This window comes from Varroa jacobsoni, unplaced genomic scaffold, assembly GCF_002532875.2.
Source record: "Varroa jacobsoni isolate VJ856 unplaced genomic scaffold, vjacob_1.0 contig03018, whole genome shotgun sequence".
Taxonomy (NCBI): Eukaryota; Metazoa; Arthropoda; class Arachnida; order Mesostigmata; family Varroidae; genus Varroa; species Varroa jacobsoni.
In genome coordinates, this window is record NW_019214926.1 from 5,653 (window position 1) to 20,717 (window position 15,065).

At 43.0% G+C, this 15,065-nt stretch overlaps 1 protein-coding gene across 1 annotated transcript in view; it reads right to left on the bottom strand.

Annotated features, from left to right (window-relative positions):
* Positions 1-1,953: 1,953 nt before the first annotated feature.
* LOC111272695 (CUGBP Elav-like family member 5) overlaps positions 1,954-15,065 on the bottom strand; it is a gene marked incomplete at its 5' end in the record, with an annotated part of 29,265 nt that continues 16,153 nt past the window's right edge. The window contains 2 exon segments of the mRNA XM_086973369.1: positions 1,954-3,014; positions 5,332-5,629. Coding sequence (XP_086829495.1) covers positions 2,861-3,014; positions 5,332-5,629 — 452 coding nt within the window.

The window sequence follows — 15,065 nt, forward strand, 5'->3', positions numbered from 1 at the left end:
ATCCAATGAAGGCCGGTCGTCGTCTCTCAGGTCCATTTTAGGCTGGGGGTGTACAAATACTGCAAACAGAAACATAATAGATAAACAGATCACATTAACAAAACAAACACCACACATACACAAATAACAATAACAGCTATTGAACGGAGGCGACAAGAAAGACATGATCAGTTAAGAATGGCCGACGTGATAGATGTTGGCTGTATACCGAAGGAAGGGTGAGTGCGGCCGGACATTAGGCCGGACGACAAAAAAGTCAAAGGAAGGAAACCCGATGAGAATAGCAAAGCAGTAGCGACAGCTGAAGAGAACAGGATGGACGGTGATGCGGTGACAACGAATCGCTGAGTCATCTGTCGATCTGTCATCCTCTAAGATGATGTCTATCGCTGGCCCGCCTTCCACCAACCCTCCCTTAAATCCTACAGGGTTACTCTAAGGCTGCCTGTTTTACCGACCACTCAGAACATAGGAACATCCGGCCGATCCAGTTCCTTGCACTACCATGGCGACCATTTTTCTCACCGTGTTGTGTGTCTTCTACATAACTCTACTAAACTTGGCAGGCCTCGTACGTCGTAACGTACGTCAACACAGTTTCTCACCCTACAATCGACCCTATTTCCACTCGCGTACATTGATGTCATTGCCTTTCCAACAACCCTCAGCGAGAGTTCCGAGAACGCGCTATCCAGGAGCCAACAGGATGGCGAGAAATGTCAGCGGCCTAAAGGGGGCAATAAACAGAGAAGGAGAGAAAATGTAGGGGCACGAAAAAGCAAAATGAGGGAGATGAAGATTTCTTATGAGGGAGAGATACGACAAAAGAAGAGACCGGAAAATCGGTGGAATGAGAACGACAAAAGAATGGCGCTAGACGCGATAAATGAACGAGCGTGAGTGATAAAAGAGAGATGATGGAGCAGAGTAAGCTGCGAAGGCGGCGACAGATGAGGTAATGCAGTAGCGGTATTAAGCCTTAGTACGTCCGCAGAAACGCGTCCCACTAGGAGGCAGCACTAGGTGTTATTCGTTCGTCGCTTTCTCTGCTTTAACCCCGCTTCAGCCGGCCCCCCCTTTTTTCTTTCACTAGCACTCTTTTTTCGACTCACCTTATTGACACCGCAAGACATGACGTGTTTTGAAATAGAAACAATGCAAATAATGGAAGTACAGTTGGCTAGCAATACGTTTAACAGGTATCCACTGTTTATACTTGGAGGGTAAGATCGCTTTGAGTCTCTTCATTTCTCGTTTGGCATATCTTAATACCCCAGCTGCCTCTGCACCTCAGTTGCTATATTTGTCTTCGATGTATTCGGATACTTTGTTTTTCATTTATCTATCTGGTGTTTTGCTTTAATCAGATACGAGGAATTTTTGTTTTATTATAGCTTATACCCATCTAGGGTCCTGTTGATTGACTAACTAATATCTGCTTTTAGATTTTAGCCGTCGCAAATTTTCATTTCCAATCTTAGAGCCCCTCCTATGCATCTACAACAGTTTTCCGTCCCTTTAGTAAGGCTCCTCTCTGCTTGGTCCATTCAGGTAATCAATGTCCTTTTTCTCTGATGGACCCCCATACTAATACCGCGAACCACGTTGTCATATCCTTTTTTGTCCTGTCTACGGTGAAGAAAGAAACTATTTCGCCTCAGCGCTTCCTTCCCATGTTCCAATCGAATAGTAGTAGTAATCATACTAGCAGCAATAATGTATAATACAATAGAAGTTCAATTCATGCCCACACACGCCTTTTACTTGGCATAATGAAATATACTCACTTAGCAGGTCCCACGCAATCGCAGGGTTTGTTGTTAAGTAATCAATGTTGGTTGATGTGTTGTCCGGCTAATGGCCATGCGTCTTCCCGGACTTTGTCCTTCACCCACTCTCATACTTGATTTCGTTTCTCGTTCTTCACGTTTTTTTTTGCTCTTCAGCGATATCTTCTTCATTTTCAGTTTTATCATCTTCACCTTCATCGTGCGTGCTTTTTTTCGATCCACCTCAACCACGTATGTGACACGTCAGTGCTCTGTTGAAAATGTAAAGCATTCATACGTTTCCGGTTTGCCACTCCTGCTGGCGCAAGCCTCCTGTTGTGGCCCTCAACCAAGGGACCACCTCAAAAAAGGCCACTGGGTGCGTTCCTCACATTAGTTATATTATCCCTTTCTCGTTCTGTTTTTCGCCCTTTCATTTCCAGTTTTCTTGACAACACTGTGTTTCACATTATTAACCCCCTCCCCTTGGCCCGTTAGACTCTTTACGTATAAACATTATGTGATGTTTTTCCAATTCGTTCAACTATACCACTTTTTCTCAAAGCCCACATCCGAATCATGTTACTAGTAGCGACTGATCTCCATTTGTGTTCAAGCCTATCCGTTCTGGACGGGTCGCCGACGGAACGTTCGTGGTACGGCTGGAACACCGGGTTTTCCCCAGCAGAATTCGTGTTGTCAGACTCTTGCATTGCATACGAGTATCAGCAAGTCGGACATACTTTTCTCGAGTTTGTTCCATCGGACAGTCAACGGGCGGACACGGTTGACAGCAACGAAGCGCGAGCGACACAATGTTAAGTGTAATTATCATGCGTCAGCTGTTACAATAGGTAGTAATAGGGGATACCTACTTAAATTTTTGAAGATTCATTATTTTCACGACATAACAGGCATATGTAATACTTCACGAAGACACAATCAATGAATGGATGCTTTAGAGTGTGAAGGCCTTTAGGATTGTACCGCTGTGAAGAGTGTTCGCCCTTTTGTTTCCTTCGGCCAGCAATCAGGTTTGTTTGAGTGTTGCTGTGCCTGCTCTGTTCCTAGGCCCGCTCAGTAACCTGATCTCAGTAGGGCCTAGAGGCGTCTTTTGGTCTCTTCAGTTGTACTTTGAGTCGCTTCATACCAATTTGGAAACCATTCATTGCCTGAATGGCGGCCTGCGCAGAGGACGGATTGTCAAATGAGACGAATCCGAAACACTTGCTTTGGTTAGTAGCCCTGCAACACATGTCAACAGGCAAATAGACACATAAGGTTAGCCACAACACTATCTGGATAACTTTGTATAACGTTGGCCTAGCGGGAGTTTATGCACGGAAAGAAACCTAGCCTTCATTTTCGAAATATTATCACACATATTTCTAAGAAAATTTGTTATTTGCTAGAGTAGAATCCTAACGGCGCTATAAAAGCACATGAAGTCGATATTTCAGCTCCAACGTGTCTTGTCTATGTATTTGGCTTCTCGGCCTCGAGTTTTTCCCATATGAGGTGAGGTAATAATTAAACCGCCAAGTTCTGTAAATAGGGCTACAAGCATAAAGACCCTGTGAAAAATTATCATGCTTTCTGGCGACAGGAAAAAGCTTGATACAGAATATAGCATCAATTGCACCTATTCGATAATGTTGAAATATACTAGTTAGTTTAACACGACAAGTCGAGAAATCTGGACGCCTTTGTCTTTGACCAATTAAAATGTCCGATTGTCATTTCCTATGATCATCCATTTCATGTTGAAACGTAGAAAATTTATCTTATTATCGAAAACGTACTTATTATTGTAATTAGCCGTCTGTACGCGTTCGGTCGCTACCTCCGTTTAACCAAAGGAGCTACCAGCCAAAATGGAGGCAAACGTAGCCCCGCCTGCGTATACTAGTCAGTTGTAGATGCCGATCGGGCTTCGATGGCACTCTAATAATTCACATAATTTAGAGGATGATGACACTGGAGTCTGGACTCGTATTCATTTTCTGCTGAGAATATATATATATATATATATAAACTGGCGATCTAAGCAGGTAAGAAAGTCATTGGGAAATGAAGAAATTTTAGTATATTTCATCATGCGCAGCATACGTCAATGTGCTTGTGCCGCGCCTAACGGAAGTTCCCAATTTAAGTTCACAGTTTAGAACTGGCGAGTTTCTGTGTCATTCACAATTTTTGTAAAAACCGGCTAACTTACACGCATAGTCATACTGCGAATCATTCGGAAACGTTTTCCCCGTCACGGCTATTGTACTTACATTTGTGATATCAAATACGGATGCCCTTTTCCGGAAACGTAAGTTGCTGCAAGAGTGTCGCCAATGATGTCGCCCATCATCGGCTCATTCGATCCCATTGGGAGCATCGGCTTCCAGGAAGCATATGAGACATGAACATAGCTGATAAAGGGTTCATATGCGAAGACCCAAATAGCTTGGGGGTAGTGTCCAACCGAACAATCAAAATCACGTACTACGAAACTTAAGAATAGCGATCGGTCTGCTGGTGTACAGTACATAGAGAGTGACTGTTAATTTCGTAGACTTTTGTCCCGATTACGTATAGTCAGTTTTTTCGATCATTCCAAATCAATACGACGGGGCAGCGTTTAGCTAATGCTTTTTGTCTGTCGCAACGAACAGGGTTATACGATCGACCGGTCTGCCTTTCTGTCCGTCCTTTAGCTGCTACTACTACCGCGAGAGTTTTCACTGTCGTGACCCTCGGAAGGGAGCCGATGATAGAGGACGCTGTATATTGCAGGATTGTCTAATCTGTCATTGTCTTCCAGCGCTTTTATCCGTTTGCAACAGCCCAAAAGGAGAACCGATGTTTTGATCAAAGGTTCACAGTGTATTAAGGATATAATCTTCTTCGAGAAGCCAGCAGTATGAAATTCTATTTTTGATTTAAGCCATTCATTGCATATATTTCTCTCATATTATTACGCATGTTTGAAATCAGTGTTAGTCCTCGTTCCTTGTGGAACAGCAGAATGAGCTCAGTGTTGCTATCTGATGATGATTAGGTTCCAAGTAGCTATTACCACATGGTATACATGAACTGCAATGGTATACCCGTCGGTATAAAAGTACTCCAACGCTAGATTGATGTTTACGCGACAACAAACCATTTAAATACATTAAGAGGTAGATTTTAACTTCCACCATCTAGCTTATTGCCTATATCATACGGTCGGCAATCATGCCTACAACCAATGGCGTAGAAAAAAATATACACACGTTAGCTGTTAATCTCAGCTGAATTAAGCCTAGTAGAATAGGCCTAATACTTCCTCTATTCGTCGATCTTCATATCAAACCCAATGTAAGGCTCAGTTGTTTCACATGTGTTCATCCGAGATTTTTTCCCCAAATTATCAATTCAACTTCTCAGCGGCTAGGCGTACCCGCTTAGATTAGTACAACATATTACCCCTATTGTGAGATCGCCTTTAGGCGAAGTCACTTCCGGTGAGGTTAAACCAGGTGCCAATGATACTAGTGTATTCTGTTTTGCAATACCGATTACCGGTACCAACCTGTCAATGAAAACCTTTGCGGAGATAACGTTTCCAAAAGGCATGAACATATGCGTGAGTTCGCCGTCGCCAAACTCTTGCGGTAAATGGTAGATGAATAAGTTACAGCCCTCGGGACCTTCTCGCTGCGATTGAATCACTGCGGCTCCGCCACTACCCCCGGTGCCTCCGCCTGCCGTGACACCTGTAACTCCTCCTGGTGAACTAATAAATGCGCTCAGAGCGCTCGCTTGTGGCACTCCAGTTAATTGTGAAAGTGTTGGTGCTGCTGGGTATGGATAACCAATTGACGGGACAACTGAAATCAATAAAAAAAAAATGCCATTTAGCCGAGATATACAGTTTTTTCTTTTTTTGTGGAAAAGTAAACGATATTTGATTGCCGATGTTGTACATTCGATATGATTGGGTCGGCATACTTAGGGTAATACACTATTACTATTAGATTATTTCTGTTATTGGAAGAAACAGTAGTGTTTTCTGTAATTTGTCTATTTCTGACGTTCAGTGCCGTGACGAATTATAATTATTATAACAGGTTTAGATGATTTCTCGCTAGTGGCCTAGGACAGTCGGACTACAGATTTGCCGCTCCATTAGGAATTGGAGCCGAGAAGACTTTTGCTCATTTGAACTGCGGTAACCTTTTTAGTCTTTTTAACTATCTATAATAACAGCAACTATTTCGGTTGTATTTTTATTATTTTCTAATATTTAGCGTAGATCCATTTAAACGCTATTTATTTTTCTTAGAAAAACATCATTGCTAAAATTAGTTCCGGGTTATTTAATCAATTGTTTTGTTGAAAAGAAGATCGAATTGGTGTATCTAATGGAGTTTATTCTCGCCTTTTAAAAATAGGAACTTGTCGACCACACAGAAAATTACTTCTTTAGTGTATGAGTTCTATGGCCACAGTCGATCCCGACAATGCCCCTTTGAAACAAGCTCTGCGTTCAACCTTTGTCGACACATCTCTACAGTCCATAGTTCTTGGCTATAATGCAATGAAAGATGGCTTGCGGTGAAGGTTATTAAGCGCTTATCACCTTCATTGTGGTCAGGAAATAGTGACATAAAATCCACTCGAGAGTCCATAAGGAACTCGTTCACGAGACGGTGAGGTTCCACAAGCCTACGAGGTAATGAAGAAATGACCCACTGAATATGATCATGTGGTTATCTATTATGGAGTTATGGGTGACTAATAAAAAAAGTGACTCAAAATAGCATTTACCCGTTCATCTCATAAAAGTCAAAGAGGAAGTTCGATGATTACGAGTCAAAATTACGAGAACTCGCTAACCCACACAAGATATTCACAAAAGAATACTCAGTATACTAACAAAGGTCACTTATCTAATTCGTAAAACTGAAGCTAAGTTAGCCCTGTGCTAGTTACTCAGGCTTTATCAAACACCGGCGGCTTTAGCGTTCAAATTTCGCTGTGAAACACAGTATTCACAGCAAGGGCCATGTAACAAATTCATTTAACCTTAATATCATTTTATGATAGAAAATGCACGCAATGTCTCCGAGCCTAATTGATTTTGAAAATTACCGCCAATTCGATCACGAAGGATACGGTAAAGATAAGATTAGAGCAATTACGTCATCTTGTGCACTAGGCTGTACCTATCCTGTCTTACGCTAACATTTGACTCGTTCCTAATCTTTTTATTCACAAGCTAAAGCGAGACCTCAAGCTTCCGGCAGGAGATATCTGCTATTATATCTTCCACCGATCCTGATATTTAACGTACACTTTACTTAGGACCAGCTTTCTCCTTGATGTGCTTTCGTCGTTTTTTTTGAAGTCTGTTAATGCCTGCTGGTTCTCGGAAGAACAAGGCCATGAATAAATTTTTTGAAAATCTGTATCTTCATCTATACAGAAAGCTGTATGATGGCGCCACGAATACAAAGGCGTGGCGACTTCGTAGTAAGTAAAGCGACACGAAGAAGGGCAATGCGTGCAAGACGCCGGCCCATGGTGTGGCAGCTTGTCTCATTCCACAAAGCCTCGTACCCTAATATCACGTAAAGCACGGGCACGTTCACGCAGGCATATCCAACTCTTCATACTATTTTTTACAGGCAAGAAGCAAGCTGGGAAAAATATGATATTTGTTTTTTATTATCCTGATTCAGCTATTATCTATTCGTATACTGCTATTTACAATCGTGTTAGAGGCTTAACAGGATTACCTTCGAGCTTCAGAATGCTTAGATCGATTCAGCCACTTCTAGTTTGCTATGATCATACATTGGTAACTTAACATCAACGTCAACTAATTGTCTTCAGTTATTTAGCTCAGTACAGGCCAAGTGGGTGCGCCGAGAAGATGATGATTTACTTAACATACCTTGAATATGTAGCGTGTTTGGAAATGTTGCCAATGTCTCAAGCAGAGTTTGAGATTTGTATTGCCTACTGGCTAAGATGTACGTAGCAAAATGCGGCGCATTTAAGGCTGGATATAATGATACGATTTGGTGATTAAATTAATTTTTATTCAAGACGCCCTTTATTCCTCCTCAATATTAAGTTAGAGATCTCTGATCAGCTATTAGTGACTCGCTTACAAAGAAATTGCTTGTGTAAATATCTCGATATATAGTTAAGGCACTGTGAGTTGGTCTGGGTTTTAGGCGGTCTCAGTTAATTTACTCTGCCAACAGCTTTAGACGGATCGATGTATACACGGCCAACGGCCAAAATGCTTAGGGTCTACATGTATGCTCCGATTTTCAGTTAGCGGCTTAGTTTCTAACCTTTTCAGTAAAGCCCCTCTGATGCTTGCTCTGCAACCTTTAAGAAGCTCAAAATACGATCAGTTGTCAGAGAAGAAGATGAGCTACACGATTAAACTGGTCTACAGTTGTTTACTTTAAATCCGATTTATCGCTCGAAATGGCTTTAGTACCGTGTCGCGTTCTTTGGATCGACAATACACAAGGTACAGAAATTTAAATTGTCACAAGTAGAGATCTAATTGTGCCCGGGCCTATGGGAAGTTCTCTATCGGAGCTCATAATCTGTAGTTCTGTTATGATTTGTAAGAGCGTAAGGCTGCTAAAAGCCAAATCAGGACAACTCTCTTAATCAACAGTTCCGTCAAAAAAGGTCCCGAAAAGCACTAGCCGTTGTGTGGCCATCCGTTTTGACGGTACGATGGTTGTTTATCGCCGGTGGTCCTCTTCTTTGCTACCTATTTGAATATCTACAAAACATCTCTGAGGCTTTAAGACCAAAAATTGTAAATGGTTTTTACTATGCGTGGCTTTGATTCGTTTTAAGGACTTGAATAATCTGCTCTGATCGCCTCTAAGTCCTTCATACACTTCCCTAGTTTATCGTTACCTGCATTGGGATAAATTAGCCAATGAACACAACTGTTTGATCTGTAAGAATATAATAAATACTGTCCGCACAATCATAATCTCAGAAAATCGTTTGTCCCTGATCGTCTCTTAAGCAAAAATAAGAGAACGGTGTAATAATTATTCTTCAGTTCCAGTATAGAAAATAACTAACTATATACCTTGACCATCATCTTGAGGCGCAATAATAATCCTTCCTGCATTTTAAAGTTGAAGGCAAAGACATCGCTAGCCACTGGTCACCTTGGCGCTTATTGGTTTCTATGTAGCTAATGACTCAAATGGAACGGTCTATCGCAAACTGTGCCTAGTTCTCTCAAGGCTGTTCGATGCTTATTTGGACTGATCCCCACAGCAAGTCGCCAAAAATTTTATTCTTTCAATCAGTTTAGAGAGCTTAGGATTCTACTCAAACTATGTATTTACAACTAGCGCAATTTTGCTAGACGAAGGCCTTTCAATCTGCTAGGCTGAGTTTACCTTCAAGTATGTCTCACTTCAAATAGGAGGTTTAGTGGTATTTTTCTGAATCGTCGTATGCCTAGGGAGAGCAGACTCCCGCTTCTCTGGAAAAGACCGAGAGATCTTTTACGTCAGTATTATATAGTATCGAATCGAAGAGTAACTAAGTTAGCTCTGAGCTCAGGCTCATCGTGCTCGTTGACTGGCTACAGCTGTTTCTAGTGAAAGGTAAAGGACGAAGGTATAAATGTAAGAGGACCAATTTCATCAGCCTCTTGATTCCAATGAGACATTGCTTTTCGCTGGATTGGTGGATATGTTCGTGCATATATGCCGCAGCCCAACTGTCATTGGCTCTCCATTTTTCTATCAGTGGTAAATTATGCAAAAATTCTGCCAGAAACATATGAATCCGAAATATCATTCCACGCTGAATGTACACGTTCTAGGACGACTTCACTGAGACCGAATATATTCCAAGCTTTACGGGCACCATAGTAAACTTCTAACCGAAACAGCGTACTTTGTTTCGACTCCGGGTGTCTCACACGTAGTAATAGAAAACTGCGAGCATAACAGATGCTTGCTTGCGGCGTCTTTTCGACAGCACAAACAAAACATACATATATGTCGCTTGAACGAAACCAGGGGCCGCTGTTTCAAGTACTATAAATGAGGCACACTATACAACCTATGTGTATTTCTGCTGCCAGAATTTTTCGAATGGCCTATTGAAGCTATGAGCATCTACCGAAAAGCTACAGCATTTCACAAGTATCACGCGTAAGGACATCGTTAATCCTACGATATTTGTCAACTGTCGGATGAAGCTTCTGCGCCCCAACTACTCTATTTATTCTGCCGTAAATGTTCGTTGCTGCAGTACGTGGCTGTGACGGTAATCCGACCATTGTAAGTGCAATGATACATAGTAGGCAGCCTACACGCATCTCTAGCTAAAGTAGGACCAGCTGAAGCATCGTCCTAAAGTGAATGTGCGCCTTCAAAGTGGTGTCATGAACATATTTTACCTACATGATAGAGTTGTCAAAAAGATACGAGGTATGTTGTGCATTGCTCTAATGGTTGTGTGTAAAATTTTGCGGGTCTGTTCGCAATATCCCTGTGCAAAATACAGGCGTTTTAAGGAGATCTTGGATATCTGTTTTAGTTCGTACTTAACTAAGTTAGCGAAAAAAGTGAATATACCTTATCAAGATATTATAGACACACCGAACCCCATTTAGCGTAAGAACAATGACCGTAATCGACTTCCGTCTACAGTAATGCGTCGAATACTTTATAGAGTATTGCTTAATGGACTTGAAGGGTCGGACACGAGAAAATATCGTGAGCTTTTTCAACAGACGGTGGACGCTTCAAAAAGAAGAAACTTCTAGGGTAGCTATTTTTCACTCGTCTTTGTAGCGACACTTAATCCGAAAGCTTGTTGCAAAGAAGGGAGGCTTTTTCTTTATCAGAGAAAGAGCTCCTGACATGCGATGTCATCCGTTTCAGGGGGTGTCCGTGTTTAGGACAAGAACGAAAAGTGAGTCATGGGAGAAGGTAACTGGGTAGCTAACCAAAAAGTTGTTAGGACGTCTGGCCAGCTCTGAAAACTGGCCGCACGCTCCACTGGCTTTCAGGACGTGGGGTTCACGGACGAGCCGTAGCCCAGCGATTCACAGAGATCCTGCTTGCCGGCGTGATGAGATGGAGAAGTTAGAGCGCAACCTAACACAAGACTGTGCGCAGTATGGCATAGGAGCGAACTCGACAAGCCTTCAGAATTCATTTTCACGTCTCTAGGCGAGCAGCTGCGGTCGAGGACCATAAGTCTAAAAGATAAAACCTAAGCTGTATTACAAATTTATTATATAAATGAAAATTGTGGTGTCTTGGCCAATATAGCATTATAAGAAAGTGGGTGTTAGATTTAACAGTAATCTCCAGCGTTTTCGTAATACGTCAAAAGAGTGTAGCTTTAATTAAAAGTAGTTTGAAGTAGCATTTGAAATTTAACTCAATTGAATTATCAATGTTTAGGACAACGGAAGGCAACCTGGGTGTCCGCCGAGATGTGCAGCTCTTGCAGGTTGTTTCATTTCTATTACAGGGCAGTACTTTGCAATTTCTCAGTGTATTCCTGTGCTGTACGGTAGCCGGATCTACTGGCAGATCTGTCTATCGCTTTTGACTATGACGTGAAACTTCGTTTTTTCGCAGAAGATGAAGCGTGAAGCTTGCCCTTGTTGCTGGTGATGGTAAAACACATGGGGCCGGTTTCGTCACTCACTACGTAATTACAATGGAACTGGACTTGCCACACGTTACGAATGGTTGACATTTAGTATAACGTCGAAACTCAGCCTCGCCTTGACCCATCGAGCTAGACAAAAAATCGCTGACTTCTGTCAGATATATATGAGTTCCATTACTTTTCACTCTATTTCGTATTTTACTCGGGCCAGCACCGACAGTTAAATACAATTTGCTTCAGTGCGGGGCGAGTGTACGCTGTTTACTATATCGTAAACCCGAGACTTGGGTTAGGGGTAAACGAAACAAAGCCTTGCCAATGTCGCCAGACCACCGAGCTGGATGGAATGTTCACTGTTTACTGCTGTTTCTCGCGCTGATAGATAAACGGGTTTGCCACGGAAAGAGAATGGCGCGATACCTTTCTGGGGCCTAGCTAGGCCATGAAAAGACCGATGTCAGAGGGATGCTTACAGAAAAAAATGCCGTCTCCCAATGTATGAATTCAGGCTCATGCCGTGTTGGTTCTGGAAGGAGAAGGCCCAACAAAAACTAGACAAAGTCACTGAAGACAGAACCCCAGAAGAAGCTGAGAAACAAGAGCTTGATCTGGTAGAAATTCGCGGTTGTTTAAGTAAAGACTCGAGACTTTAAATAACAATAGCAACAGTAAGAACTGTACAAGCGAAACAGGCCGGGGACGTTTGCTCTTTTCAATCACAACATGACCCTTCGCTCAAAACTATTTTGTTGCGATATCATTTTATAGATGTCCATTGCTTTGTGCTATATATTGACTGTGCCCACAAATTAGTAAAACTCAACGGCCGGTCTTTAACATAGCCGCGACTATATGTGTTTTTCAATGTAGTCCTTGCCCTGTTATTTATTCGTATTGCTCTATAGCTTGATTTGACCCTTTACATTGCTGAACCAATTGTTGTTCTTGCCGTTGTCGGGAAAGCTGGACCAACTAAGAAACAGATTAGCAGTGTCTGACGAGTAGAAACCTGTCGTTCAGAGTTGGCCTGTCAAAACTAGAAAGAAAGCTCATGAAGAAAAAAGCTTGAACAGAACAGGGGCCCTTTTAGGAGTATGTCTTTTAAGAGTAAGAATTGTCTTTTAAGAGCTGTCAGATTTCGCCGGGGCGTGCTGACAGGAATTAGGACCAGCAATCACCAGAGGGTTGTGTATGTTTCGAGAAGGAACAGGTTTATTGCAAGCCTTCAATTCAAAAGCAATCTCGCCCCTTGTCGTCCACTTTCCACCTTCTATAGGCGTAAAAGAGAGCGAGACAAGGGTGACAACGAACAGACGTCGCACCGACCAATGACCTATATATCCCATGCTGTTCAAGGATGAATTTGGTAGGCTTGTAAGTTATCCGTTTTTTTTTAATAGTTTTGTCCTTTATTTTTCCTAGAATTATGGGATTTTTAAGATGCTTCTATACATGAGCTATTTCTGTACGCGAGTCTATGTCGAGATAAATACGACCGACCTTTTCAGGAATCTCCACTATTTCATTTGAGTGCAGTTGCTCTTGCCCTTTGGCTACTGCCGGGTCTAACTCCACGCATTTTCTTTCAATCGGGTTCTGCAGCAGGGGTTCTAACGGTGCTAAATTTAATAATAGTTTTAGTCGTTATAACCTGTCTTGGTGTTTTCATCCAATCGTTTTGCGGCGCCAGCCAACGAACACGGCACCGCAGGGCACAAACGCCCGCAACGTGAGCAACGAACTTGCTAGCGCTAACGAACTCGACCATTTTTCTTCAAAAAACGTAATTCATTGCATTCGGGAGATATTCGTTTCTCTCGCTCCTGCAGTGCCGGAGGTCCCTTACAGCTAGCTTATGAGATGAAGCGAAAATTGCATCCCGCTTGTGTTCGGCTTCGCTTGTAGTCCTTCGCTACTAGCACAAACGTAAACCAGGCAAGGAGGCGGCCAAGCTGTTGCCTTTAGCCTACCCGACGCGGCAATTCCCAGATGGGGTCAAGAATTTATGAACAAGGATGATCCGCCGCTGCTGCAACCGGCTCCGCGGACGGCTCTATGAAGGCCACGAGGCAACAAAGACCCGAATAACCTACGCCAGTCGACCGCCAACCTTCAGTAAAACGTGTCAGTCTTGTATGACTAGGTGGAAGCAACGTTCATTCGTCGAACGCCCACTTGCTGCGCCCTCCTGCTTGCCTGTCCGGTTTGTTTATCCTATGCTCTTTACTTCTATCTCCCGCTCTTTTGTTGTCCTCGAAGAAGATAATGTGCGAAGAGAGGGGCGTGGAAGTAGCGAATACAACGTAGTAAGGGTGGAGATGCTTGCGACAAGCTGCTTCTAGACGATCCGATGTACTTTGGTAGCGATACGGTGCGTAATCCGCTGCTCCTGCTGCGGATTGGCTCTCCTTTATTACTGCCTTTCTGTGTATTTTACTTGACGGAGGCAATGGCCGCAACGGCAGCGGTAGTCGGGTAGAATAGGGCGGAGCGGTCGAGTAGAGCCAGAGGTGCGCGAAACTTAAGAACAGCCGTTGTCCTTTTGACTTCGTCGCTTTTGGCTACTCTCCAAAGGCGTCGCTATCGTGCTTTAACAACTTGCCATAACTAAACCGTTACTACTATAGCCGACGCCCCGAGCACGCACAACGACAACGGCAACGCATGAACGCGGCTGATACCTGGGCCACAGCAAAAAAAAAATGACTACAGCCAACTAAACAGAGCACAGCCGGACATTCGCTTGTTGCCTGGATGCCTTCCGTCTCTTTGCCACTACCGCCGCTGTCCGCTCTCCGTTTAACCATGAATTACAATTATGTCTCTCGACTATACTCCAACGTTACACTGTTATTGCTGCTATAGGGGAGACCTCGTTGCTTCTGGTGCAACCACCGTGTCTTTTCTTTTCTCCTTAAGTCCATTCGCTGTCACGCCGACATCAGTAACAATAAACAGCAAGGAGAGGATGTTGGCTAAGGATAAAGGGAGCAAGTGGAGATGTTGGTCCAACTAAACCACTGTAGGGCAACGCTGGGTTTTGAAATGTTGCCTCTTGCCCACTGTCAAAAGTCGCTTCGTTGCCCTGTGTCTCTGGATATCTCAGTCACTCGCCACGTCACAAAGAAGGGCTGCTGGCAGCTGGTTTAGTTAGATTTGTCAAATTAAGCCAGTCAAACAGCTTTTTCCAATAATCGTAGGCGTAACACCGGGCACTGATGCAGATTATAGTAGCAAAGTAGCGGATACAGAAGTACGGCAGTTGAACACTTGCTATTGACTGGCTATCGTACTGATATGATCGTGATGGGCAGTAAACTGATGGCCAATGTTGCGTATAACTCTTCCCTTTGCAACGACGAAGCCAAACAATACTTTTGATATGATTTTTATGTGTCAAGCAGCGTACTGGCACAAACAAGCACAGCTACACACACAATCCGTAATTGTTTATCCATAAGTTTTTCTAGCTATATTTCTCCCCTCATCCTTGCCCCTGTCCAATTTTACCTTACATCCTTTTCTTCTTTCGGAATAGCATTAGCATTCTAGCTGGCCTGTAGCTTCGCGAAAGTTTCTGGTGCAGAGCTATTTCGGTATTGGTGCTACAACGATAGTTAATGCCAC